Source organism: Antechinus flavipes, chromosome 3 (genome assembly GCF_016432865.1).
Source record: "Antechinus flavipes isolate AdamAnt ecotype Samford, QLD, Australia chromosome 3, AdamAnt_v2, whole genome shotgun sequence".
Taxonomy (NCBI): domain Eukaryota; kingdom Metazoa; phylum Chordata; class Mammalia; order Dasyuromorphia; family Dasyuridae; genus Antechinus; species Antechinus flavipes.
In genome coordinates this window covers 386,082,688-386,108,350 of record NC_067400.1, presented here as the reverse complement: position 1 = coordinate 386,108,350, position 25,663 = coordinate 386,082,688, and the positions used below count along the sequence as shown (strand labels likewise).

General features: G+C 33.6%; 1 protein-coding gene across 2 annotated transcripts; it reads left to right on the top strand.

Annotated features, from left to right (window-relative positions):
• The first annotated feature begins 231 nt into the window (after positions 1 to 231).
• Positions 232 to 24,892, top strand: COQ10B (coenzyme Q10B). Of its 2 annotated transcripts, none has more exons than XM_051985944.1 (5): positions 232 to 436; positions 15,284 to 15,433; positions 18,847 to 19,039; positions 22,074 to 22,175; positions 23,868 to 24,892. In XM_051985944.1, exons 1-5 carry the CDS (start codon positions 321 to 323, stop codon positions 24,033 to 24,035), a joined length of 729 nt encoding a protein of 242 aa, XP_051841904.1. In that variant the 5' UTR covers positions 232 to 320; the 3' UTR covers positions 24,036 to 24,892. The 2 variants fall into 2 exon arrangements, with proteins under 2 accessions (XP_051841904.1, XP_051841905.1); XM_051985945.1 differs by lacking the exon at positions 232 to 436 and adding an exon at positions 3,821 to 4,203.
• Positions 24,893 to 25,663: the final 771 nt, after the last annotated feature.

Below are 25,663 nucleotides of genomic sequence, written 5' to 3'. Positions count from 1 at the left end.
GAGTCCATTTGTGCGTCTCCGGAGGGGCGGGCGAAAGGGAAAGGGATCGGCTACTGGAGGAGCTTGTTGATTGGTCCCAGGGAAGACGCCGGGTCTCCTTCCCCGGTCTGTCCTCTCCCTCCCGTAGGGGCGTGTGAGTTTACGTCAGCTCTGCGCGTCACGGGCGGGGAGACGAAAGTGGGCGTGCCCTGGCGCCTTCTGGCTCCCGCCGATTGGCGGGAGGGTCAGAGCTGTGCTCCCTGACCGGCCGGGAGGAGGGCGGCGCGTTGGGAGGCCCTCAGCCCGGGGGGAGACTTGTAGACCTGTCCAGTAGCAAGATCATGGCAGCACGAACCGGTCAGGGGGCCTTGAAGAGGGTGGTCTCGGGCTATCGCCCGAAGTCGGCGACAGCACCTGGATGCCCGGCCCCGACGCGAGGCCCCTCGAAGAGCGTCAGGTAAAACTGTCGAGAAAAGCGGTCTTCGTTGTCTTGTTGTCGAAGTCTCACTCAGAGGCGGCTGCCTGGAGTGAAGGGAGAGGGGACGCGGAGGAGAGACCAGGGGTGGGGGAGTACATTCCGGCCCCGGCCATCCTTCCTCGAGGCCTCGTAGTCCCTCGAGTGGAATCCAAAGGAATGACGGCCCCGCCCGCTGGGGGCTCGGGTCGAGCAGTGAATCGTGGTTAATGCCGTGGTAAGCGCGGTGGAGAAATAACCTGCCGCGGGGTTCTTCCGGCCCTTCCCCCGCTGCCGGTGCGGAAGCCGGAGCTCGGGGTTGCGGGGGGAGGGGGTCGGGCGGGGGCGACTGGGCTCGGGAGCCTGGTCCCCGCTAATCCTCAGTCCATTGTCCCGCCGGATGCCCTGACGGGCCTTCCTGATTTGGGGTTAGAAGCCCTTTGCTCCCCCCGCCTTTTGACGCTTGCCAAACGAATCGTAGTCGACTTGGGGTGAGGACATGGGGGTGGTGAGCGGTCCTAGACGGTGCTGACCTGGAGACCCGAGTTCAACCCTAGCTTCTGACTCTTGTCGGGTTCAGTAACCTTGAAAGTCTGGCGCTTGCCCATTTGACTTTTAGGTTTGGAGAGGAATGAAGGGATTTCCCTGTACTCTTCTCTCATTTTATCTTGTCACTGATGGGTTTTCAGGGATTGATGATAATATATTTGTGGAACATTTTCAAGTTGGTAAAAGTGTTGTACAAAAATCGGCTCAGTTCATCCCGAGAAAACAAGTGCTATTATGATTTCCATTTTGCAGATAGTAATAATATCCAACTTTTCCAGACACTTGCTTAGAGCTTTGCAATTATTATCTCGTTTGAACCTCACTACAGCTTTGGTAAGTAGATACTATTATCCTCATAAGACAGAAGGGAAACTGAGGCAGGCAGAAGTTAAAGGATTTGCCCAGGGTCACAGGAAACTTGGGGTTAGATTGTGTCCTGAAAGTATTAAAAGTTTATGTTTGAAGTGAGGAGTAAGTATAAACTTTATCCCAGTGAAGGGAAAATATGAATCTTATCTTTATGCCTCTGAAGAAATACAGCTACACAAAGAATACAAAAATCATTCCCTCTCTATTAAAACTTTTGAGTGGAATCTAAATAATTTCTATTCCTTTGTTCCCTGTGTCAATTTATTGTTGTTGATTCTCTTATGATTCCATTGGTACAGGAAACTCCACCCAGACAGAAATCAGTGTTCCACCTCTGAAGTAGTGAGCTTTTGCCCAGGTTCACATAACTAATAAGTGTCTGAGGCTAGATTTGAATGCAAGTCTTATCGATTCCAGGCTTAACACTCTTATCTACTATAATTCTTAGCTGTCCCCAGCTCATATATACAAAGTACAAATTAAGTCATCATTATTCAGTTAAAGAAGTTTTCGTTTATGAAACGCTTCATAATAGCATTTGTTTTTTAAGTATCCGCCTCTTCTACTAGATTTAAAATTATCTAATTTTTAAAAAATTTTGTTTGGCATACCTCTTACACTGAGCAAGCAGAAATATTTTATGGCATAGTTGGGCATCAGAGTAGAGAAATTATAGAGCTCTGTAAGTATTGTAAAGAAAATGTAAGTTGTTAAGTAAGGATTTGGTTTCTAGTGGCTACAGTACTGTAATATGTAGCATATCCTATTGTTGGCCTTTTAAATTTCTTTTTCATGAATAATTTTCAGTTTGTTTTTAGGAGGATTTTTCCATTGGAGTTTATCTTTGACTTTAAAGCAGGGGATGGTGTGAGATAACATTTATTTTTTTTTAAAGGTGTTATTTGAATACTTTTTTTTTCTCGGTAGTATTTTGTTTTCCTAAATACATACAAAGATAGTTTTCAACATTCATTTTTATAAGACTTTGGTTTCAACAAGACAGCAAGCAATATGATATGTGCAGTCCTTTTAAAATATTTCCATATTTGTCATGGAGAGCAAGAAAAATCAGACCAAAAGAGGATAAAAAACACCACAAGAAAAAGCAAACCAAAGCAACCCCCCCCCCAAAAAAAAAAAAAAAGGTGGAAATACTTTTTTAAAAATTTTTATTTTATTTAAAAATAACTTTATATTGACAGAATCCATGCCAGGGTAATTTTTTACAACACTCGCTTCTGTTTCGATTTTTCCCCTCCCTCCCTCCACTCCCTCTCCTAGAGGGCAAGCAGTCCTATATATGTCAGATATGTTGCAGTATATCCTAGATACAATATATGTTTGCAGAACCAAACAGTTCTCTTGTTGCACAGGGAGAATTGGATTTGGAAGGTAAAAATAACCCGGGAAGAAAATCAAAAATGCAAATAGTTCATATTCGTTTCCCAGTGTTCTTTCTTTGGGTGTAGCTGCTTCTGTCCATCATTTATCAATTGAAACTCAGTTAGGTCTGTCAAAGAAATCCACTTCCATCAGAATACATCCTCATACAATATAGTTGTCGAAGTGTCTAGTGATCTCCTGGTTCTGCTCATTTCACTTAGCATCAGTTCATGTAAGTCTCTCCAAGCCTCTCTGTATTCATCTTGCTGGTCATTCCTTACAGAACAATAATATTCCATAACATTCATACACCACAATTTACCCAGCCATTCTCCAATTGATGGGCATCCATTCATTTTTCAGTTTCTAGCCACTACAAACAGGGCTGCCACAAACATTTTGGCACATACAGGTAAAAGGTGGAAATACTATATTTTGATCCACATTCAGTCTCTATAGTTCTCTTCCTGAATGTGGATATCAGATAATAGCATTTACTTGACAGAAATTTCCCTAACAGGCAACTTTATTTGAATATGTTTGTTTACTTGGCAATCAGTCCTCAATTATTCACATTTATGGAATTATATCAAAAAAGGTTGTTATCATCAAGAGATAGATATGTATTTCCAGCCAGTGGGAGGCAAAATGGCAGGTGTCTGAAAAGTCTCTCTCAAATATGTACTTAAGTATAGTTTCCATAATGATTTCAAGAAAAGTAGGAGAAATGATGTCCAATCTCTAATATTAGAGCAGAATGCCAATATGACTGAAACAGACATTATTTGAACTATTCCGTAATCTATGAACTCTTGTTTTATATTAACTCGTTTGTCTGAATATGGATGGTACATATCTATCTGCCCCTAAGAAATGTATTGGCCAACCCTATTTATGGTGTACATTATAAATATTGCATATAATAAAATTTAATTTGACAAGAAACTATTCTGAATACTGTCCAAAAAAATACTGTCCAAATTTGATGATTAGGTTCTCCAAATGTTTCTATTCATAGATGATATACTCATTGCCCTGAAACATTTTAGAGCTTCCTCAAAGATGTCTGTGGTGTAATACAAGAGATTAGGCTAGCCATGAACACTGTAAAAACAAAGTGAATGAAAAAAAACATTGTTCAGATTAATAAACAGATGGAAGGGTGGTTAGTTCATTGATGTTGTGTATCATTATATATCTTTGGTGAGTGCTACAGGTAGATAATGGGTTGGCCTCAGAATTGAGTAGAATGAGATTTTACCATTGCCTTTAGGAAATTGTTTTAACATTTAGAACAGGAGGCAGCATGGTATTATGGAAAGAACTCTGAAATTGAAACCACAGGATCTAAGTTATTATATTGACAATGTCACTTATCCTCTTTTGTACTTCAGTTTCCTCATTTATTAAAAAAAAAAAAGAAGAAGAAGAAGAAGGAATTGAGCTAAGAACTCAATCTTCTGCTCTAGGTCTGTTTTTGTTTTTATTTTTATTCTGTATAGTGACCCTTTTAGCTATAAAATCTCATCTCATCCCATTTATTAAATCATCCATCTGTTTCCTGGAGTTTATTCAGTATATGAATCATGCCATCTACCTCTTTGTGCACCAGTTCCCACCTCTCTTCACTTTTTGTTCAGGTAACATAACAAATTTATATTGCCGTTGGGACCAGGAGAGAGTAATACAATCTTTTGTTCTGTTTTATATTGCACTTACTGTCCTTGAAATGGCCTAAACCACTTCCCAAATCACCATTCCCCAGTTAAGTGTTGTATTTCTATACTAAATATTAGCTACTTGAGGGCAAGGCCTTTATCACTTTTTTATTTGCACCTCAAGTATCTAGCATAGTATCTGAAAAAAGTGAATGTTTTAAAAAATGTTTGTGAGTGTGTGTGTGTGTGTGTGTGTGTGTGTGTGTGTGTGTGTATGTGTGTTTTTAATTAAGACCAGGTCTCCCTATTTCACCTAGGCTGAAAGTAAATGGGTGCTAATTATAAACTCAATCTCACTATTAATTGGCCCAGGATCTTTGACTTATTCTGTTTAGGCAATCTGATGTTTTACTATCTTCCTAAACTTAGTGTTGAACTTAGTATAGATATCTGAGCAGGGGGTAGCTAGATGGCATAGTGGATAGGACCTGAGTTCAAATTTGATCTCAGATACTTAATACTTCCTAGCTGTGTGACCCTAGGCAAGTCATTTAACCCCAATTGCCTCAGCAGAAAAAAAAAAAGTAAAATTAAGAGGCAGCTTGGTGGAGCAGGAGATGGAGCACCAGCCCTGAAATCAGGAAGACGACCTGAGTTCAAATCTGGTCTCAGACACTTACACATCCTAGCTATGTGACTTTAGGCAAGCCACTTAACCCCAATTGACTCAGCAATCTGATCAGCATTAGCCTCACTGCAGCTCAACTTCTGAGCTTAAGAGATCCTTCAAAGTCTTAGCCTCCCTGTTAACTCTGGATCACTGACATGTGCCACCACACATACTCTTTAACAATATTTTTCTTATATTGTTATATATGTTGTGAATCATGGAATAGAATTATTAAAACTATAAATAACTTATACAATATTGGAAAGAGGCAAAATGGATATAAGCCATATTATTAACAGCACATTATTAGCAATAACTTGTTGCTGCCATCAAAGATAAATATGTATGTATATACATATATATCATATATTGGCTAGACATATGATGAAAACAAGAAATAATAAATGAATAACCCAAATATATAAATTGGTACATTCAAGATAGATGCTAAAAAAATAAGGAAAAGTACTCTGAAATCTCTGAAAAGTAATTTCACTTAGTTTCTTCATTAGCCTTAGATTCGTTATCTGGAAAATAATAAAAGAGCTGGATTCAATAAATTAAAATACTTTGATTCAGGCTAACTCTAACAAATTGAATCAGTCTTCTGTAGAAGATTTATGGGAGAAAAAAACGAGGAAGAATCATAGTGGCTGAGGTGTGAAATTGCAATTGTTTACATGTTTACATTAGTGAAGGAAGTAAACTGATGAAATCACAAATCTGATGAAGTAACCAGGCAACTTGTTATATTAGTCAGGATCATATGAAAATATGTTTATTTCTAAAGCTGTAAACATACTTGGGAGTGGGTATCATATGACATGAATTCTTTTAATGAAATTCATTCATTGAGTTATTATATTATCATTAAGCCTTTGGTATGATTTCATTAAAGAAGGTGCTGTGTTGTAAGAGCAAAGGAGAATTGCAGTAGCTCAAAAGAAATGTGAGATGTACAAATTCAGAGACATCTCTGCTCCTAATGTTCATGTGGACTATTTATGCTCTGCCTGTGGTGGAGCCTTCAGCTGGTATTGCTCTGATCAGGCACAGTTGATACAGTGTAACTTGACTCTAACATAGTGATGTCATTTTGTTCCTTTTCAAGAATGAAGGACAATAATCAACTAAGGCCTTGAAGGAGTAATGATTTTTCTGGAGAGTGCCTTTTTCTTAATATTTTATTTTTCTTCACTTACATGTAAAAACAAATTTTAACATATCCTTTTTTTTTTTATTTTACGTTTCAAATTCTATTTCTCCTTCCTCTCCCCTCTCCCTAAGTTAAGTATGCCTGATAAAAAGAATACTTGTGCAGTCATGTAAAACATTTCTGTAGTCATAATTTTGTACAGGAAAATTTAAACTGAAAGAAGGAAAGTGAAAAATAGTATGCTTCAGTCAGTACTCAGACTTTCTTAGTTCTTTCTAGAAAGGCTGATAGCATTTTTCATTATGAGACCTTTGGGATTGTCTTGTATCATTACATTGTTAACAATAGCTAAGGTATTCACAGTTCTTCATTTTAGAGTATTGTTACTGTGTATAGGGTAGATATAATATATAGTGTTCTCCTGGTTTTGCTCACTTCACTTTGTATCAGTTCATATAAGAATTTCTAGGTTTTAATGTTTGTGGCAGCCCTCTTTGTAGTGACCAGAAACTGGAGAATGGCTAAATAAATTATGGTATATGAATGTTATGTAATATTACTGTTCTGTAAGAAATTACCAGCAGGATGATTTCAGAAAGGCCTGGAGATTCTTACATGAACTGATGTCGAGTGAATTGAGCAGGACCAAGAGATCATTATATACTTCAACAACAACACTATATGATGATTAATTCTGATGGACGTGGTCCTCTTCAACAATGAGATGAACCAAATCAGCTCCAGTAGAACAGTAATGAATTGAACCAGCTACATTCAGCAAAAGAACTCAGGGAAATGAGTGTGAACTACTACACAGAATTCCCAATCCCCCTCTTTTTGCCCGCCTGCATTTTTTATTTCCTTCACAAGCTAATTGTACACTATTTCAAAGCCCGATTCTTTTTGTGCAGCAAAATAACTGTATGGACATATATACATATATTGTATTTAACTTACACTTTAACATATTTAACATGTATTGGTCTACCTGCCCATCTGGGGGAGGGGATGATGGGAAAGAGGGGAAAAATTGGAACAAAAGGTTTTGCAGCTGTCAATGCTGAAAAATTACCCATGCATATATCTTGTAAATAAAAAGCTATAATAAAAAAAAATTTCTAGGTTTTTTTGAAATTTTCCTTCTTATTTCTTAAAGCACATTAATATTTTATTACAATTATATAGCACAACATGTTCTCTCATTTCTCAATTGAAGAATATCCTCTAAAAATTCCAATTCTTAGCTACCAAAAAAGTTGCTATACATATATTTGTACAGAATATGTTCTTTTCCCTTTTTGATCTTTTTGGGATACAGACCTAATAATGGTATTGCTGGATCAAAAGGTATACACAACTTTATAGCTCTTTGGGCATAGTTCCAAATGGCTTTGAGAATGGTTGTATCCATTTACAATTCCACCAACGATATTAATGTCCCAGATTTCCCATATCCCCTCCAACATTTATCAGAATCTTTTTCTGTAATAGTAGCCAATCTGAGGTGGTACCTTAGAGTTATCTTAATTGTCATTTCTCTTTATAACTAGTGATTTGGAGCATTTTTAATATGACTATAGATAGTTTTGATTACTTTGTTTGAAAACTCCCCTTTCGTATCCTAGACCATTTATATTTATCAGTTGGAAAATGACTTATGTTCTTATCAATTTGACTCAGGTCTCTAAATATTTCAGAAATAAAGCCTTTATCAGAGAAACTTCTTGTAAACATTTTTTCCTCAATTTTCTGCTTTCATTCTAATATTGGTTGCATTGGTTTTATTCATGCAAACACTTTCAAATTTAATATGATCAAAATTAACCATTTTATATTTCATAGTTCTTCCTATATCTTGCTTGGGCCTAAATTCTCTCCAGGGTATATTTTTAAAAGAGATGAACAAGGAATTGCAAGTTAGTTTTGTTTCAGCAAATGCTATTTAGTCATATTGATCTAAGAGTTAAATGTTCATGCTTGTAGGTAGCAGGTGCAAATACCAAAAGGATATATCTTGTCTTCCTTTATCTCTTTGGGTGTGTTTTTTTTTTTTTTTGAGGAAATTAAAACATTATCTTTTGATTTGTTACTAGGTGCTACTCCCTAGAAATTTAAAAAAAAAAAAAAAAAAGACATGCTGTGAAATAAAATATCATACTTCAAGGTTTGCAGGGTGCTCAAATATTATTATCTTCACAACAGCCCTGGGAAGAAGGTACTATTAATATCTCCATCTTATAAATGAGGAAACCAAGAATGAGGTAGAATAAGTGCTTGACCAGAACCATGCATGGAGATTAGATTTTAATTTTAGTTCAAATGACTTCATGTCTTGTTCTATGTACTATGCCTCCTAACAGATGGGAAATAATTATTTAATAGCCTTTTTATTGTAAAAGGAGAGTAAGATGCATTATTTGAGTATAGGAAAATTGAAATTCTGAATAGAAAATAAGTAAAAAAAAAAAAAAAGTCATATAACTTTATAGCCACAAAACTGCAGTTTCCAGATGGTTATATAAACATACATTGGATACCATGTGCTAACTGCTCTGTCATTGCCAAAATGCAAAAAATGTCCAAATACTAGGCCAAATTCCATGAGTCTTATGCCATTCACATCCATTCTTGTTTCAAAATTCAATATTTTGGTTCTAGGATTTTAAGGATGAAGTAAGAAAAAAAAATTAGTTTTGAAACCTGTAGGCAACTCAGAGCATGACTAGGTTATGTTCCAAATTCAATGTTTTTTAATGCTTTTTACAAACATACCCCAATACAAATTCTTCTTTCCTTTACCATATTCCTTTGTAACAAATAAGTAAAATACAACAAAGTAAACACATTAGGGAGGAAAAAAAGTAAACACATTGTCCACATCTGAAAAGATTACTTTGTATTTCTAATCAAAGATGTTCCAGCCATTGTGTGGAAAAAAATACTTCAAATATGTAAGTCAGGTAACTTTTTATGAAAGATATGAAATCTTTTACCAGTGGTATTCCTTTACATTATTGTGGCCATTATATTAGAAAGAAATAGCTAGGTGAAACAAGACATAGAGTGCTGGCCCTAGAAGAAGACCTAAGTTCAACTCCAAACTCAGATCTTTACTCTCTATGTGACCCTATGGAAAGTCACAATCTCCCTCCATCTTAGTTTTCTCATCTATGAAACAGAGATAGTAATAGCACCTACCTCCCAGGATTGTTATAAGGATAAAATAAGAATATTGGTAATGCACTTTGCAAACTTTAAATTGCTATATAAATGCTAGCTATCATTATCATTATTAAATTATTCTATTTCACTAAATATTAGTTTATATGGATTTTCCCAAGTTTCTCTGAAATCTTCACAATAATAATTTCTTAAAGTACTGTAGTATTCTGCCCCAGTTTGTTCAACCATTCCCCAGTCTAAGAGTCTTAATTTTGTCTTCCAGTTTTTGTAAACAGTGGGGGCTGTTTCTGCAGAGTGGCTCTTTCCATTGTAGTATACTGGCTCTTTTTAAAGATTTCCAGTTTAGTAGAACCAACAGATCTATGTGCCCTGATAGTTTAATCTTTAAGAAACCATTCTGGCCACCATACCACAGTGAGGCATCAGACACGGACTTTTATGGAAGTTCTACTTTGGTTAAATTGGAGAAAGCCTAAAAATACATTATTTTTTATGCTTTACAATGACTTGGAGATTTAGGATGGTAAGTTATTTCCTCATTGAAGATTGAAAGACTTTAAAATAATCCTTGGTATTTAAATTACATCTTTTTCTGATGTAATTAGAGTGAGATCTAATTAATTTTTAAAAATTAAATTGTTTATGAGATGATTGATGCCAGCTCCATTGATCTTATGATGAAGAGAGCCATCTACACCCAGAGAGAGAAAGGACTGTGGGAACTGAATGTAGATCACAACATAACATTTTCACTCTTTTTGATGTTGTTCACTTGCATTTTGTTTTCCTACTCATTTTCTTTCCTTTTGGATCTGATTTTTCTTGTGCAGCAAGAGAATTGTATCAACATGTTTACACATATTATATTTAATATATATTTTAACATGTATAACATATATTGGATTGCTTGCCATGTAGGTGAGGGGGTGGGAGGAAGAAGGGGAAAATCTGAAACACACGGCTATGCAAGGATCAATGTTGAAAAATTATCTGTACATATGTTTTAAAAATAAAAAGCTTAAGATGACAGGAAAAAATAACGATGAATGTTGGAGGGGATGTGGGAAAACTGGGACACTGATGCATTGTTGGTGGAGCTGTGAACAAATCCAACCATTCTGGAGAGCAATCTGGAATTATGCCCAAAAAGTTATCAAACTGTGTATAACCTTTGATCCAGCAGTGTTACTACTGGGCTTATATCCCAAAGAGATACTAAAGAAGGAAAGGGACCTGTATGTGCCAAAATGTTTGTGGTAGCCCTGTTTGTAGTGGCTAGAAACTGGAAAATGAATAGATGCCCATCAATTGGAGAATGGTTGGGTAAATTGTGATATATGAATGTTATGGAATATTATTGTTCTGTAAGAAATGACCAGCAGGATGAATACAGAGAGGCTTGGAGAGACTTACATGAACTGATGCTAAGTGAAATGAGCAGAATCAGGAGATCATTATATACCTCAACAACGATATTGTATGAGGATGTATTCTGATGGAAGTGGATTTCTTTGACAAAGAGATCTAACTCAGTTCCAACTGATCAATGATGGACAGAAGCAGCTACACCCAAAGAAAGAACACTGGGAAATGAGTGTAAACTGTTTGCATTTTGGTTTTTCTTCCCTAGTTATTTCTACCTTCTGAATCCAGTTATCCCTGTGCAACAAGAAAACTGTTCGGTTCTGCACAAATATATTTTATCTAGGATATACTGTGACATATTTAACATGTATAGGACTGTTTGCCATCTGGGGGAGGGGGTAGAGGGAGGGAGAGGAAAAATCGGAACAGAAGTGGGTGTAACGGATGATGTTGTAAAAAAATTACCCTGGCATGGGTTCTGTCAATAAAAAGTTATTTAAAAAAAAAAAATAAAAATAAAAATATGCCTCTTAAATATATACTAAAGTTATCAGGTAAAAAAATAAAAATAAAAAGCTTTTTTTTTTTTAATTATGGGTAATTTTACAGCATTGACAACTGCCACACCTTTTGTTCCAATTTTTCCCCTCCTTCCCCCATTCTCTCCCCCCCGATGGCAGGTTGACCAATACATGTTAAGTATATTAAAGTATAAATTAAATACAATATAAGCATACATGTCCTAACAGTTAAAATAAAAAGCTTTTTTTAAAAAAAGAAAAAAATTAAATCATTTTTAATTAACCAAAATATCTTCACTCCTTCCAGCCCTGCACCATTGAAAAGAAAAAGAAAAAAAAAATTGTCAACAGATTTTTGTTTTTGCATTGGCTGTATCCAAAAAATATTTCTCTCATTCTTTTTGTACCCTTAGGACATCACCTCTCTGTCCGAAGATGGTTAATGTGTTTTGCCCTGGAATTATTTTTGGTCATTGATTTAATAGATTTTAACTCTTTAGAAGTCATTTGTTTTGATAATGCTGTTATTGTACAGCTTATTCAAACTCTATTAATTTTGCTCTGCATCAGTTCATATAAGTTTTCTCAAGTGGTTTTTTTTTTCCTTTCCCTAACACTTCCTTTTGTCATTTCTTACAGCATGGTAATTTTCTATTATCTTCATGTACTATAATTTGTTTAGCTATTCTCCAGTTGATTGGTGTCTCAATTTCCAGTTTTTTGTCGCTATAAAAAGAGCTCCTATCAATGTTCTTGTATAAAAATAGGTTCTTTTCCTTGTACTTTGATCTTTTGAGGAATAATTGTACTAATAGTAGTTGAGATGATTAGTTTGATAACTTTTGCCCTCTTAATTTGATATTTGATAATTCAGAATAGCTTGAAATTTATATTTGCTTAGGAAATCAACACATGGAGTTTACTAACTTTCGACACTATTAAGTTGCCAGAAACTGAATTATAATTTTTGACAATTCAGACTAGCCTGAAATTTACACTTGTTTAGAAAATCTTTTTGTTATTATGCAAATTAATGGTACAAACAAAATTATAAGAGGAATGCTTAAAATATTTAAGAAAACAAAAATTACCAGATATCCTCAAGCACATCAGAAGCATCTGTTTAAATTGATATACTACTTTCAATTTATTCTAATGATCATTGTAAAAAAAAAATTGATGGTTTAATATGAATTACAATAAATACTTGAAAATAACAAAATTGCTTTTTTGTGTGTAATTGAGAATTTTCTCTTAATTTAAACTGTTCTTCCAAATTAGATTCCATGTATGTACATGTTTTTGTACATATGACTGTACAAATGTACTATGACTGGTATATATTTCATGTATATATACACATATGTAAATATGTAATTATACATAATATACAATTCTTCCTTCAACTAGTTCTTCTAATCTAGTTTAATCTTTTTTTATTCTCCTCAGAAAGATGCCAAATCAATATAAGGCTTGGTTTTTTTTGTCTTTGCCTTTATTCATGCTAATCCTTTTTTCTGGAATGCTCTTCAGACTTCTCTCTACTAATTAGCATTTGTCATTTCTTTCATAAACTGATTAAAACAAACTCTTGTAAGAATCTTTCCCTGAGTAACTAATTTATCCTAATCATTTCTTTTCTCCAATTTCTGTTACCACTTAATACAATGAAAATCCTTGTAGCTAAGTCTCTGCTATCTAAGTTTATGACTACCTTTTAAATTTAATTTAATTTTCAATTCTAAATTTTCTCCCTTTGATTTCCTCCTCTCCCTTACTCATGTAGGAGACAAGAAAAATAAAACGTGTTGCATACAAGTGTAGTAGTCATACAAAACAAATTCCCATTAACATTACTACCTTTAAAAACTCAGTTAACAAACTCCTTACTTTCTCCTCATCTCTGACATTCATTAGAATCACTGGTTTTTCAGCTCCTTACCTCAGAGAGAAAAACAGAAAGTCAGAGTCTTGACAAACAGTTCTTGAAAGACTGTTAGTCTCTTTAGGATGCTATACTTAAGTTTTAATCATGTATTTTTTCCTATTTAATTTATTTGTATTAAGATAAGAGGCCCTAATATGTCTTTTGTGACTGCCCTCTTTTCAATAATGAGTAAAATAATATTTTGTGTAAGACAATTGACATTCATATATAGTTGTTGAATAAATGCAGAGTGATTCAAGTAATACTTGAAAAGCCTATTTCATTTCAAGTGCTCAAATATGTTTTTGGCAGATAAGAATTTTTCCGTGTTCAAAAAAATGCAGGTTAGTGAGGCCATAAAACATATCAAAAAAAGCACAAATAATAGAAGTTAAGATTGAGAGAGAAATGTACATGAGAGTTATGTCATAAATAGGAGTACATAAAGATCACAAGGAATTTAGAAAATTTTATGTTAAAAAGGTAGCTAGCTGAAAAGAAAAAGAGAGAACAAACCCAAACCCTCCGTGAATGAATAGCATCAGCAAACATTGTATGTGACAATCTCTGGATACAAAATTTCATATATTGACCAAGAATACATCCACATATTTTTTTGAGATGAAGTGACAATAGCAGTTAAATATATGCAAAATTTTTAAAGCCCATTGAATGATGGGAATTGATCCAATCACATTAAAGTAGATGGAAATACATTGCACAAGATAATTGTGGAGTTCTTAAATAATCATTAAGTAGGTATTATGATCATAGAGATATCTACTATCAGTCTAACTTCCTGCTTTTATAGATAAGGAAACTAAAGCTGCCTTTTTGACACCTAGCTGAAAAGAAAAAGAGAGAACAAACCCAAACCCCCAGTGAATGAATAGCATCAGCAAACATTGTATGTGACAATCTCTGGATACAAAATTTCATATATTGACCAAGAATACATCCACATATTTTTTTGAGATCAAGTGACAATAGCAATTAAATGTATGCAAAATTTTTAAAGCCCATGGAATGATGGGAATTGATCCAATCACATTAAAGTAAATGGAAATACATTGCATAAGATAATTGTGAAGTTCTTAAATAATCATTGAGTAGGTATTATGATCATAGAGATATCTATTATCAGTCCAACTTCCTGCTTTTATAGATAAGGAAACTAAAGCTGTGAGATGTTGTGGGTTCCTATGCTGATGCTTATTCCACATTTCCTAATATGTCCACCTCTTTAATGTGTTGTATGTGGCCAAAACCTTTCAGACACGAAAAACATAAAAAACTGTTCCAACTTTTGGAGAGAACAATTCTAGAAACATTTGACAATTTCATGCTATCATTTTTCTTTTACAAATGTTTAAGCTTTTCATGAGAATTACACTTGTTTACATAGAAATGACTTTCCAGAACCAGCAAGTGAGTGTTTACATACATGTAATCCATTGTTAAAAGGATATATGGGTTCCTCTTCCTCTACACACACATATTCCCTTTTTAATACCATCTATATGGTGGACCTCAAAAAGCCATTCACCTTAGTAAAATAGCAGTAATTGAGCATATGTTGAAAACTTTTGGGATATCTGGTGGAAATTCAAAAACATGATTTTTATTTACTTATAAATAAGTATAAATTCATCTCAAATAAATGTGTTTGTAATTGCCTCCTTTTCTAGTCCCTAGAAAGTAGATAATACCGTGGGATAAATTGAATCTATTGCTACTTCATAATGTATCATATGACTATAAGTTGACTTAAAGCCAAATTTTCAGTGAGAAAGCATTTTTGTAATTTATGATGTGCCAGATACTCTTTCTCATGGACTACAGGCTTGTTATTTTTAGTTTCCCTGAGGTGTTTAAAAAAAAAAAAAAGAACCTACAAAATATATAAGCTTATTAAATGTATTGTGAAGTTTATAGTTTCATATTTATATATTTCAGGATTGTTTAAAGTTGTGATGATTCTAAAATATGATAGTTGTTTCACTAGCTCTAATTGTGTGTTATTGATAATTGTCCAGTCACTCTAAGAAGGCAATTTTTTGTATTTTCAGACATTTGACTTCCTGTGGTATTTTGATGACCAAAGCACCTTTATTACACACTTCACTTATGCCTAAAGAGACTTCTGCAAGAACTTTCTTCAAAATTGCTGCCCCTTTAATAAACAAAAGAAAAGAATATTCAGAGAGGAGAATTATAGGGTTTGTATAAAATTAATAATTTTAATAAGTGACAAGTAAATATCATTTCTCTGATAATGGAATCTCATTTTACCCCTTTTATCTTTCTATACATTCTCTGATTTTTCTTTTAATAGTTTTTCTGCTAGGAAGTTCTATTTCACTTTCTTTGTTTCTTAATTCATTGCTTCTTAAATTTTTTAGTGATTTATACGTGTTCAAAAAGTATAATTTTATTCTACTGTGTATGATAAAAGTTTAAACCTATTAATTTACAAATCATTTTAGCAAAGCCTTCTGTATTGTTGCTCATGAAATTTGGTCACCTCTTTTCCCCACTCTTTTGAATTTCTCAGAGGCAATTCTGTTGTGTTTTATAGATTTATTTTATTTATTATCTTTATTTCTGGTCTCCAACAGATTAAAAATTCAGAGTAGCTACTGATTTGGCAAAAGGCATGGGAATGGAGAGCACTATTAGTTAACATAAATACATTGAATACATTAATATTTCTGAGCAGATAGGTGGAAATTCTCCTCCCAAATCTTTTTTAAAAATGAAAAGTAAACTTTATCAATTTATCATTGATGGTCCAATGATTGAAATTTCTCTCCATTTTCTATCATATTTGACATAATTGAATCCCCTCTCTCTCTCTGAATTTTGTCATTCTTTATAGAAAGCTTCATTTATATTTAGTTCCTACAATAGTTTCATTTTAATAGGAATCTATTTAGATTGTAACTTCATTTAATTTAGTTCACCATGTATTGATTACTACTATGTATTACATATTTGCTAGGCACCAATAATATGAAAATGTCAATAGTTCCCACCTTCAAGAAATTTGCATTTTACTTAATGTTCTTCACAATTTCTGAAATACTATAAAAATATAGTTTTAATTTTCTTATGCTCCCTACTTTAATTATTTTATTTTACTTTATTTTTTAAATCTCTTTTCTTTGACTCTATATCTGGGATTGAAAATGCCAATGAATAAAGAAAAGTCAAACTTCCTTACTTCTAAGGAAGTAAAAGAATGAAACTAACAGGGATTGAGGGTTTGCCATTAGGCTTAAGTTCAGGAGCTTGCCTCCCACCCCATTTGAGTGATTTTAAATTACTTCCAAGGGTTAGTATAATGAAAATGTACTGTACTTGAAGTCAGAATTGTAGTTATTCCTCTAACACACTAACTATGATCTTGGGTAAGATATGCTCCCTGTTATAGGCCTTAGTTTCCTTATCTGCAAAATGAAGGGATTGAACTAGAATATCTTTACAGTACTCTAGCTCTAAAAATTTTAAATTTCTTTGGAATTAATTGGAAAAATCCTTATCTCCAACACCAAATAAAATATACTATTAAGTGTGAAAAATTAAGTGTTAGGAATTTAGAAATACAGCTCCCTAATTCCACTCTAATGATTTGGGGAAGAAAAAAAAAAAAGAATGTTTTAAACATTGAATAGATTTATTAGAAAAAAATTTAAATAAAAGAAAATTCCAGCCCTTCAAATAAATTTTCTTAATTTGGAAATATAATTTGCTATATGAGCCTATGCTATGTTTCCTTCTTGGTTGAAAGAGTTTCAAAGTTCCTTACAATGTTATCTTAAAATAAATGCCTTTTAACATTCTTTAGTTTAAAGAAAGATGGAGAGTCATTTTTGTTGGAATATTTTCTGTAGTAATTAGTATCTTCATTTCTTTTAATTCACGAACCTTTGTAAAGTAGGTGACACATTGATCATTGTCCCCATTTTACAGGAAACTTAAACCTCAGAGAAGGGAAAGGCCTTTCCTCCAGATGACACAGCTAGTAAGTAGCAGAGCTGGGCTTGAAATGGAATCTCCAGAGCCTCTCATTCCAAGCCCAAGGGCTTTTTTTAAACTACATTTTGTTTTGTCTCTACCAAAAAAAAAAAAAAGCTAGTTTGAAGAAAATGGCATTTTTAAAAAATGTCCATATAGAGCCATAAACAAGAACACTTAAGTATAGTAATTTCCTGTTGAATGGCCTGTTGTTTATTGTTATTAGCCAGAAACATGGAATGCCTGTTATGTGTGTATATTATCTGTATTTGCTTTGCTTATGTATTGCATTTAATCAAGTAATAATAGTAACTTATATTTATCCTAGTACCTTAAGGTTTGCAAAGCACTTCCCATTTATTTTCTTTAATCTTTATAGCAACCCTGTGTTAGGTAGGTACTATTATTTTTCCTATTTTACAGATGAGGAAACTGAGTCTGGAAATGGTTTAGTAACTTGCCCAGGGTCACACATCTAGCAAGTGTCTAAGGCATGATTTGAAATCATGTCTTCCTGACTCCAAATCCTGCACTCTATCCACTATTCCAGATATGTTGTTTATTTTTTCTTTGAATAATTAATTTGATATTAGCAGAGATTTGGCTTTCCTGTATTAATGGCAGGAGTTCTTCAATGATTCATTTTGAAGGACGTGTCTTAAGGGCAGTTCTTTATTAATGTATTCTCATTTCTTACTCTGATGCTTCTTGTCCCTCCCTATTTAGGGAGACCTACAGGTAGCAGGAGGAATAAAAGAAGGAATGCATTTTGCTATTGCTGCTAAGAAAAGAAAATGGAAAAAAAATTCACTTGCTCATAATGTAGAAGGGTCTTGCACTTGTCAGAGGCACCATTCCCTATGATAGCTCTATTTTCCAGCTCCTTCTGCAGTAGAGGGAAGGGAAGTGGTTGATTGAAGATTGAATGTGTACAACTAGCTCACTTTTACTCCCTCTTCCCTCCACTCTGTACAGTAATTAGAAAGAAGCAGCTTCAACAAATGTGAAAACAAAATGATTATTTAAAAGAGTTATTTTGTTTCTTTGTGCTTCAAAGGTACTGAAAAATGTGAAACAAGCCTACTTGTAAAATACATACACACACACATACACACATATATATGCATTTATACACACACTTTTATATATATATTTTAAAAATTACGACATGAGTTTTTTAGAAACTTAAATAGAATTTTGCATTTGAGCAATGGAAGAATAAAAACATTTTCTACTCTTATGTATAATGTGAAGAAAAGACACTAGGCTAGCACTAATTTGTGATAATATTCATTCTTCCTTTGTAAAAGATGAGAATGTTTTTTAAAGTATCATAGTAACCTGTTGAAGTGGTAGACTAGAATAGTCTGTTAATAGATGAATGGAAAATAAAGATCTCAACACAACAAATTAAGTTTCATGAATTTTTAATCCAATTTCTGGAAACATAAGTTTATTTTATTACTTAGTTCCCCATCTCTTAATTCAGTTTTGAAGTTATTCATTTTGGAAGTTAATGTCTTTGTCCATAATGTTGCCCCATATGTATTTTTTGTTTATATTCACTTTAAAATATTAACATAACAAATGTATACGATTCTATACTTTATTTCAGATATTCTATGCAAGAAATGTATGATGTAGTATCTGGTATGGAAGACTACAAACATTTTGTACCTTGGTGCAAAAAATCAGATATAATTTCAAAGAGATCTGGATACTGCAAAACACGTTTAGAAATTGGGTTTCCACCTGTGTTGGAGCGGTATACATCCATGGTAACTTTGGTGAAACCACACTTGGTCAAGGTAACTTTTTTCCTTATTTATTTAGTTTTCCCATACTATTTTTTAGTATTTAGTATTTCCCCTAGTATAAAATATTAATATACAGTTGGAGTAGGAAACCTTTTCTTTCTATTGAGATGTCTAGTATTCCATAGTTTTAGGCCAACAAGTGAAAACAAATTAGTTCTTGAGTTTCTTTTTAGAAAGAAAATATTCCATTTTTAAGAAAACAGAAAATTATTTAGAAGATAAAGTACATTTTATGCAAATTAAGAGAAGAAAGTCAAAGAAGAATAGAAGTATTTTGTCTCCCTTTGTTTTTAATATGAAATTTATGTGCACAACTTTGCTCATAACAAGCATTTAAGTGTACTTTGTTCTTTATGAACACAAAGAAACAAACAAGACAAGTATATATAGATCAGAAAAAAAGCTTTCCTGGAATAGCGTCCTTGTGATTTTCCATTGTTATTAAAATCAAAATGAGAATATGTTCTGTTTTTGTAACTACTGGTAATTTCCCTAGCATATTTTTACTTGGTACTTTTTCTAAGAGCCAAATACTATATTACTCCCATCTTTGGTATTCAGCTCAGTTAGGGAAAGGGTGCAGCAACAGCTCTGTGACAACAGAGAGAAGGATAATATTCTAAGTCAGGATTTCATTGTCTGACCTATTTCTGCCAAAGCTTGGGGATAGGTAAACCTGTCATCTTCCAGACCTAGTGTGGTCTAGGACAAAGCAGATATCAGTAATGTAAAGAAATTTAGCTATAGGGGTTCCTGCAGGCTAGTGCCCTTATCTGGTGATCTTCAGAGGTTCCTTAGGGCAGGTTTTTCCTGTGACTTCTGTTCCTTCCTTCTAGCTGCCTCTAGAAATATTTAACTTGGTTATTTAAAAGCAAAAGGAATTATGTTCATTGATTTAAATTGCATATCAGTTGTGCCTAATTGCTGTGCAAAACAGTAACTATTATGGCTGTCATTGAATTCTAAGATACTTTAGAAGATCCATGATTGCTTTAGTGTGAATCATTCCTTGTAACAACATACTTATGCCTTAATAGATATCATGATAAGCTGAGCTAATCAAAAAGTTTTATCACTGGAGAAGTCCCTATTTGAAACTTGTCTTAAGTTGAGTAAAAGTCCATAGTTGTCACTGTATTGCTAGAGCCTTTCAGAATTCAGGACTATTTCTATATCATGGATCATCAAAGTAAGTTTTTCTAGAAAGGTTGTTAAATATGAAGCAGATTACATTTGTTGTTAAGTTTTGATTTCAACACTAAACAGTTAAGTTCGCATTTTGCTTCTCTTGAACCTTGAATGGCCTCTCAACCTTAAAATTATGTGACCATTTTCTCAGGGAATATCAATGTGGAACTTGACTGCAGAAAATCATGAAAAATCATAGTTCTATAACCCAAGTCCAATTTCCTGTGTACTAATTTAAGAAATATTTAGGAAGATCAAGGAGAATACCTGAGGCATTCTGGGACTGCCAGAAATTTTCCTGTGACTTTTTGAGCCATTTCTTTTATACTAAAATTTTCCATTCACCAAAGCCTTTAAAATATACAAATATTTCCAAAAGAGGAAAAGGTTCAGTTTACCTTATGATCTGTTTCTCAGGAATGTTTTTTTTATATTTCCTTAGTTCACCTAGGGAAAGCAAGCAATAATAACAGTATCCATAGCATTCAGTATATTCTGCCAAATGCTATTGGGAATAAAATATTTGAAGATCTTATTTCTGATGAAGTTCACCAGTAGGTGGTTAGATGAAATTGTGATTGTATTTGTGTAAAAATAAACTGTGAGAAATACAATATATTCCCTCTCACCCTCCACTCCTTCATTCACTTTTATTCCCACTTCTCATTAGTAATGATTCCATGGATTATATTTGCATCTTTGTTTTAAGCACTTAAGACATTTGTTTTGTATTTTGTGTAGCTTATCCTCCAGTTCAGAGGGAACAAACACTTGAGGAAGGGAGATGATGTGGTTCACAATACTTCTAAAAAGGGCCTGAATCAGTTAGTGTGTTGATAAACAAAGAAATATATAAACATGTGATTTCCTAAGTAAGTATGTGGCCCATAGGGAACCTTATGTATGGTTTCTAATCCTAGTTTCTATTTGAATTTGACACTACTGTTCTATTCCATTCTCCATTTACATTGTAAACTTTAGAGTCTTCCATCTTTTGTGATTTTCCACAGCAAACATGCAGTGAATGTTTCTCTGAATTGCATTGTTTTACACCAACTTTCTCTTTTAACTTATAAATTGTATTATGTTGATTAAGTTGAGGCATTTGCTAATAAAGATAATAATTAATGTGGAACTTTTGAATACTAATTAGATACAGTGCTTTAATCATTAAAGAAAATTATGAAATCTAACCAATAATTTATCACTGAGTCAAGTTATTAATGGAGATGATAAAAAGAATAAACTTTTAAAAGTCATCTATAAATAAAATTTTTAAGCTCCTGCATCTTATCCTTGGCAGTCGTTTTCAAATATTAGTTGCTAAACATTAATATTTTCTTCATGTAAAATTGCTGTTGAATAAGTAAATGTACATTTGTTTCAGATTTCCTCAAATAAATTTCCATATTTTAAACATTGATTTGTATATTCAAAGGGTTTAGATGAGACTGGAAAACAACAACCAAACTTAAGAATAAATCTTATTCTTTTGACTCTCATTCTGACATATATTATCGCTTTGGATGTTAGAAATTGGACAGATCCCTCAATCCCTTATTTTTTAGTATGTATAGGATAGGACAGAATTCTGATTTTCTGCTTTTGGGAACCAGGCATCCAGCCCTGGATAATAACTCAGGAAGTCAGTTCCTTGAATAAATATAGGAATGGTGATACTTGTTCCCTTAGTGAAGTGTTTTATCTATCCACTAAATCTTATCCTACTTTCAGTTGTCTGACATGTAAGAGTTTTAGCTTTTCCAAATGTTTATTTCAATCAATGAATCTTAGTACCAAATAGATGCATTTAACTGTGCCTTTTATATCATTCTAGGCATCCTGCACAGATGGGAAACTTTTTAATCACTTAGAAACAGTTTGGCGTTTCAGCCCTGGCCTTCCTGGATATCCAAGAACTTGTACGGTGGATTTTTCTGTATGTATATAATAAAATATTTGAATTATTCAAGTCACATGTATGAAGTCAATAGAGAAGTGAATAGACTGGTTGACCATCTTGAATATATTTGTGTCATGACAATGAGCTTCCCCAAAATCGTCAAATCGATCTTGGTGGTTCATGTGGACAAAGGATACTACCAGATATAATCTAGAAATCTTTGTTAAAGATTATAATAAAGTCCAGGGCAAAAAAGAGAAGAACTTGAGCTATAAATGGTATTTTTATCATTTTTGCCAGGTGAGGATAGGACAGAGTCAGATAAGAAGTGAACACAATGGCAGTACACTCTTTGAGAATAGGTTATAGATTTCTGGATAATGACTTCAAATATAGGAATTATGATAGGTTTTTGAGAGACAAAGAGGGAACAAATAAATGAGAGGTGGATAGAGCACCAACCAGACCTGGAGTGAGGATGTTCAAATCTGGCCCCACAGCTAGTTGGCACACTAGATAGAGCACTGTCCCTGAATTTAGGAGGACCTGAATTAGAATCCACCCTCAAACACTTAACACTCACTAGCTGTGTGACCTTGAGCAAGTCACATAATCCCAAATGCTCCTCTTCTTCAGGCCCCTCACACCCACCCATTCCCCTCGTGCCCCCCTCCCCCCTTTGCCAATCTGGTCTAAGACACTTACTAGCTGTGTGAACCTGGGGAAGTCACTTATAAATCCTCTTTGCCTCAGTTTTCTCACCTATAAAATGAACTGGAGAAGGGAGTAGCAATCCTTTCCAGTATCTTTGCCAAGAAAACCCCAAATGGGGTTTTGGAGAGTCAGACATGAGAAAACAACTGAATAACAATGAGAATTGTGTCAGCAACATTAAACTCAGAATGCACTACAGTTGATGATAAATAATACTAAGGACAAATGTTAAAGTGCAGCATAGTTTTTGGTTTTTATTTCTTTAAAACTATGTGAGAGCAAGAGAAGGGTCACAAAACATCCTTCTGTTCAGGGCAGAAAGATGATGATTACTAATGCTAATACTAATTACTAAATACTAATGACAAAGCAGAGGTGTTTAATATTTATTTTTCTTATGTATAAAAATGATTAGAAGCTAATGGAAATCCAATATATGTAAGGAGACAATGAGGTAGTTCTAGGTGGCCTCAGATCATCAGGCAAGAGCTACAGCTGGGAAATATTACTTAATTGTTCCCAGTGATCTCTGAAATATCTTAGAAAATGAAAGAGGTTTCCCAGGATGGAGAAGAGCAAATGTTTTGATTTTCAAAAGTGGGATGATTTATATTTGTGGTAAAATTCTGGAACACATTAGTAATGGGTAAGTTTGGTATGTTAGTGCTTAGAAATAAAAGTGATCTCTGTGAGACATGTCTTCATCAGACTAACCTAATTTACTTTTTTGATATTCACTAAAATAAGATTTATACTCCAGAATAATAGATTCTAGCTCTATTCTCAACCTAAATCTATTCTGTATTTACTTTATATATTTTGCATAGATATTTATATGAACATGGTGTTTTCCCTAATAATATGGGCTTCTCGAGGAAAGAGACTTAAATATTTATTTTTGGATACTTAGTGTCTAGTGATGCCTGTCTCATAATAGGCACCTAAATGCTTATTCATTTTCTATACGTATTTCACTTTGGATTTCACCTTAAACAATTTAACATTTCCCCACAGATTTCCTTCGAGTTTCGTTCACTTCTACACTCTCAACTTGCCACACTATTTTTTGATGAAGTTGTGAAGCAGATGGTAGCTGCCTTTGAAAGAAGAGCATCCAAATTATATGGTCCAGAAACTAGTATACCTCGGGAATTGATGCTACATGAAGTTCATCACACATAAATGAAAAAAGAACTGGTGCTGTCTGCTTATAATTATGATTTTAATCTAGTTCACTTTAAAAAGTGTTTTCATCACTGTGCTTTCAAAAGACAGGCTGTTAAACCTAGCTTAGAGTGTAAAAATTACACCATTGAAAAAATGCACACAAAATATGCAACCAGATGTATATAGAATTATTTGCTTCAATCAAGTGCAATTCAAGGTAATTTGTACATTAGCATGTTCTGTACTTTGAATAATGAAATGTAGTTACTATTGCTAGAATACTAATAACTTTTCCCAGGACAATTTCAAAATTGTAAATCAAAAAAGCAATTGTAATTACTATTTTACCTGAAATATTAGTTTTTCTGCTGTGTAATATATTCACAATACATCAAGTTTAAGTTATTAAATCCAAAATATTTGTAACTTATTGTTATAGGGCCTACTTTGATGGCCTGGGATGTTTGATAATCATCAGTGCATCATTAAGGTAAAAACTTTGTGACCTAAAAATACTGCTTATGAGAGTATGCAGCATACGTTTATGTATTTTCATAGTGATTTTATTAGCCTGATTTTTTATTATATTTTGGTCAGTGGTCCAGAGCTTTAAGCTATTTTCCTAGTAGTTTGTACCTTTCTCTAGGTACTTACTTGGCTGCTCTTTCAACATTGTTAATTGAAGGCCCAATTGCATTGACAACAGATTCAGATAGTTTGGTTGACATCTCTGGCAGTTTGCATCCTCATATTTTTATTTATAGTGTGCATTCACTTTCAATAATGTATTTTAAACCTTAACTGATATTTTTTTAAACAAATCAATGTAAGCACTGAAGAGGTAACTTAATAAAGTTAAAGCAGTTTGTTTACTTTTTTGTATAATTGTCATTATAATTCTTATTTTTATAAATACATATTTATAGCACAAGAACAAATTAAGTAATCATTTCTGATGGCTTAGGGTTTATCCTCATATCTAACATCATTCCACAATCCTTTTATATCAAATTCTAAACCACATGAGCTCTTAAATCTAAAAATCATTTTCATAAAATCATTGTACCATTATCTTTTTTTCTTCTTTGAATATCACCTTGGCAATATTTAAATGAAACCAGAACTGATCGAGTTTTTAAGATTTCAAATTGACCCAACACCTTCCTTTAGGTTAAGATACCAATCCCAGTTTATGGTTGAGCAAATGTAGCTGAGCTTCAGTAATTTGCCAAGGTTAAGAAGTTGAGAGAAAAAGGAATTAAAATCATTTTTATTGTAGAAGAAAATAGAATACTATCTTTACATTTATAAAAGAAAAATCCTTGCATTCTGCCCTAATCCACAATTTATGACCATCACCATTACAAAAATCCTTATGTATATACTTATGAGACAACTAAATGTCACAGCAGAAAGTGTGTACTATGCCTAAAGTCAGAAAAGCAAGTACAAATCTAGCCTCAAACACTACCTAATGTGTGACCCTGGCAGTTTTCTCACCAATAAAACAGGGACAACTCATCCCAGAATTGTTGAGGATGAAATGAGTTAAAATCTACCAATGTACTCTGCATTGACATGGTCTGGCTTCTGAATCCATCTGTCATGGTTTAAAGTCAGTTTTTACCAAGAAAAAGTAAATT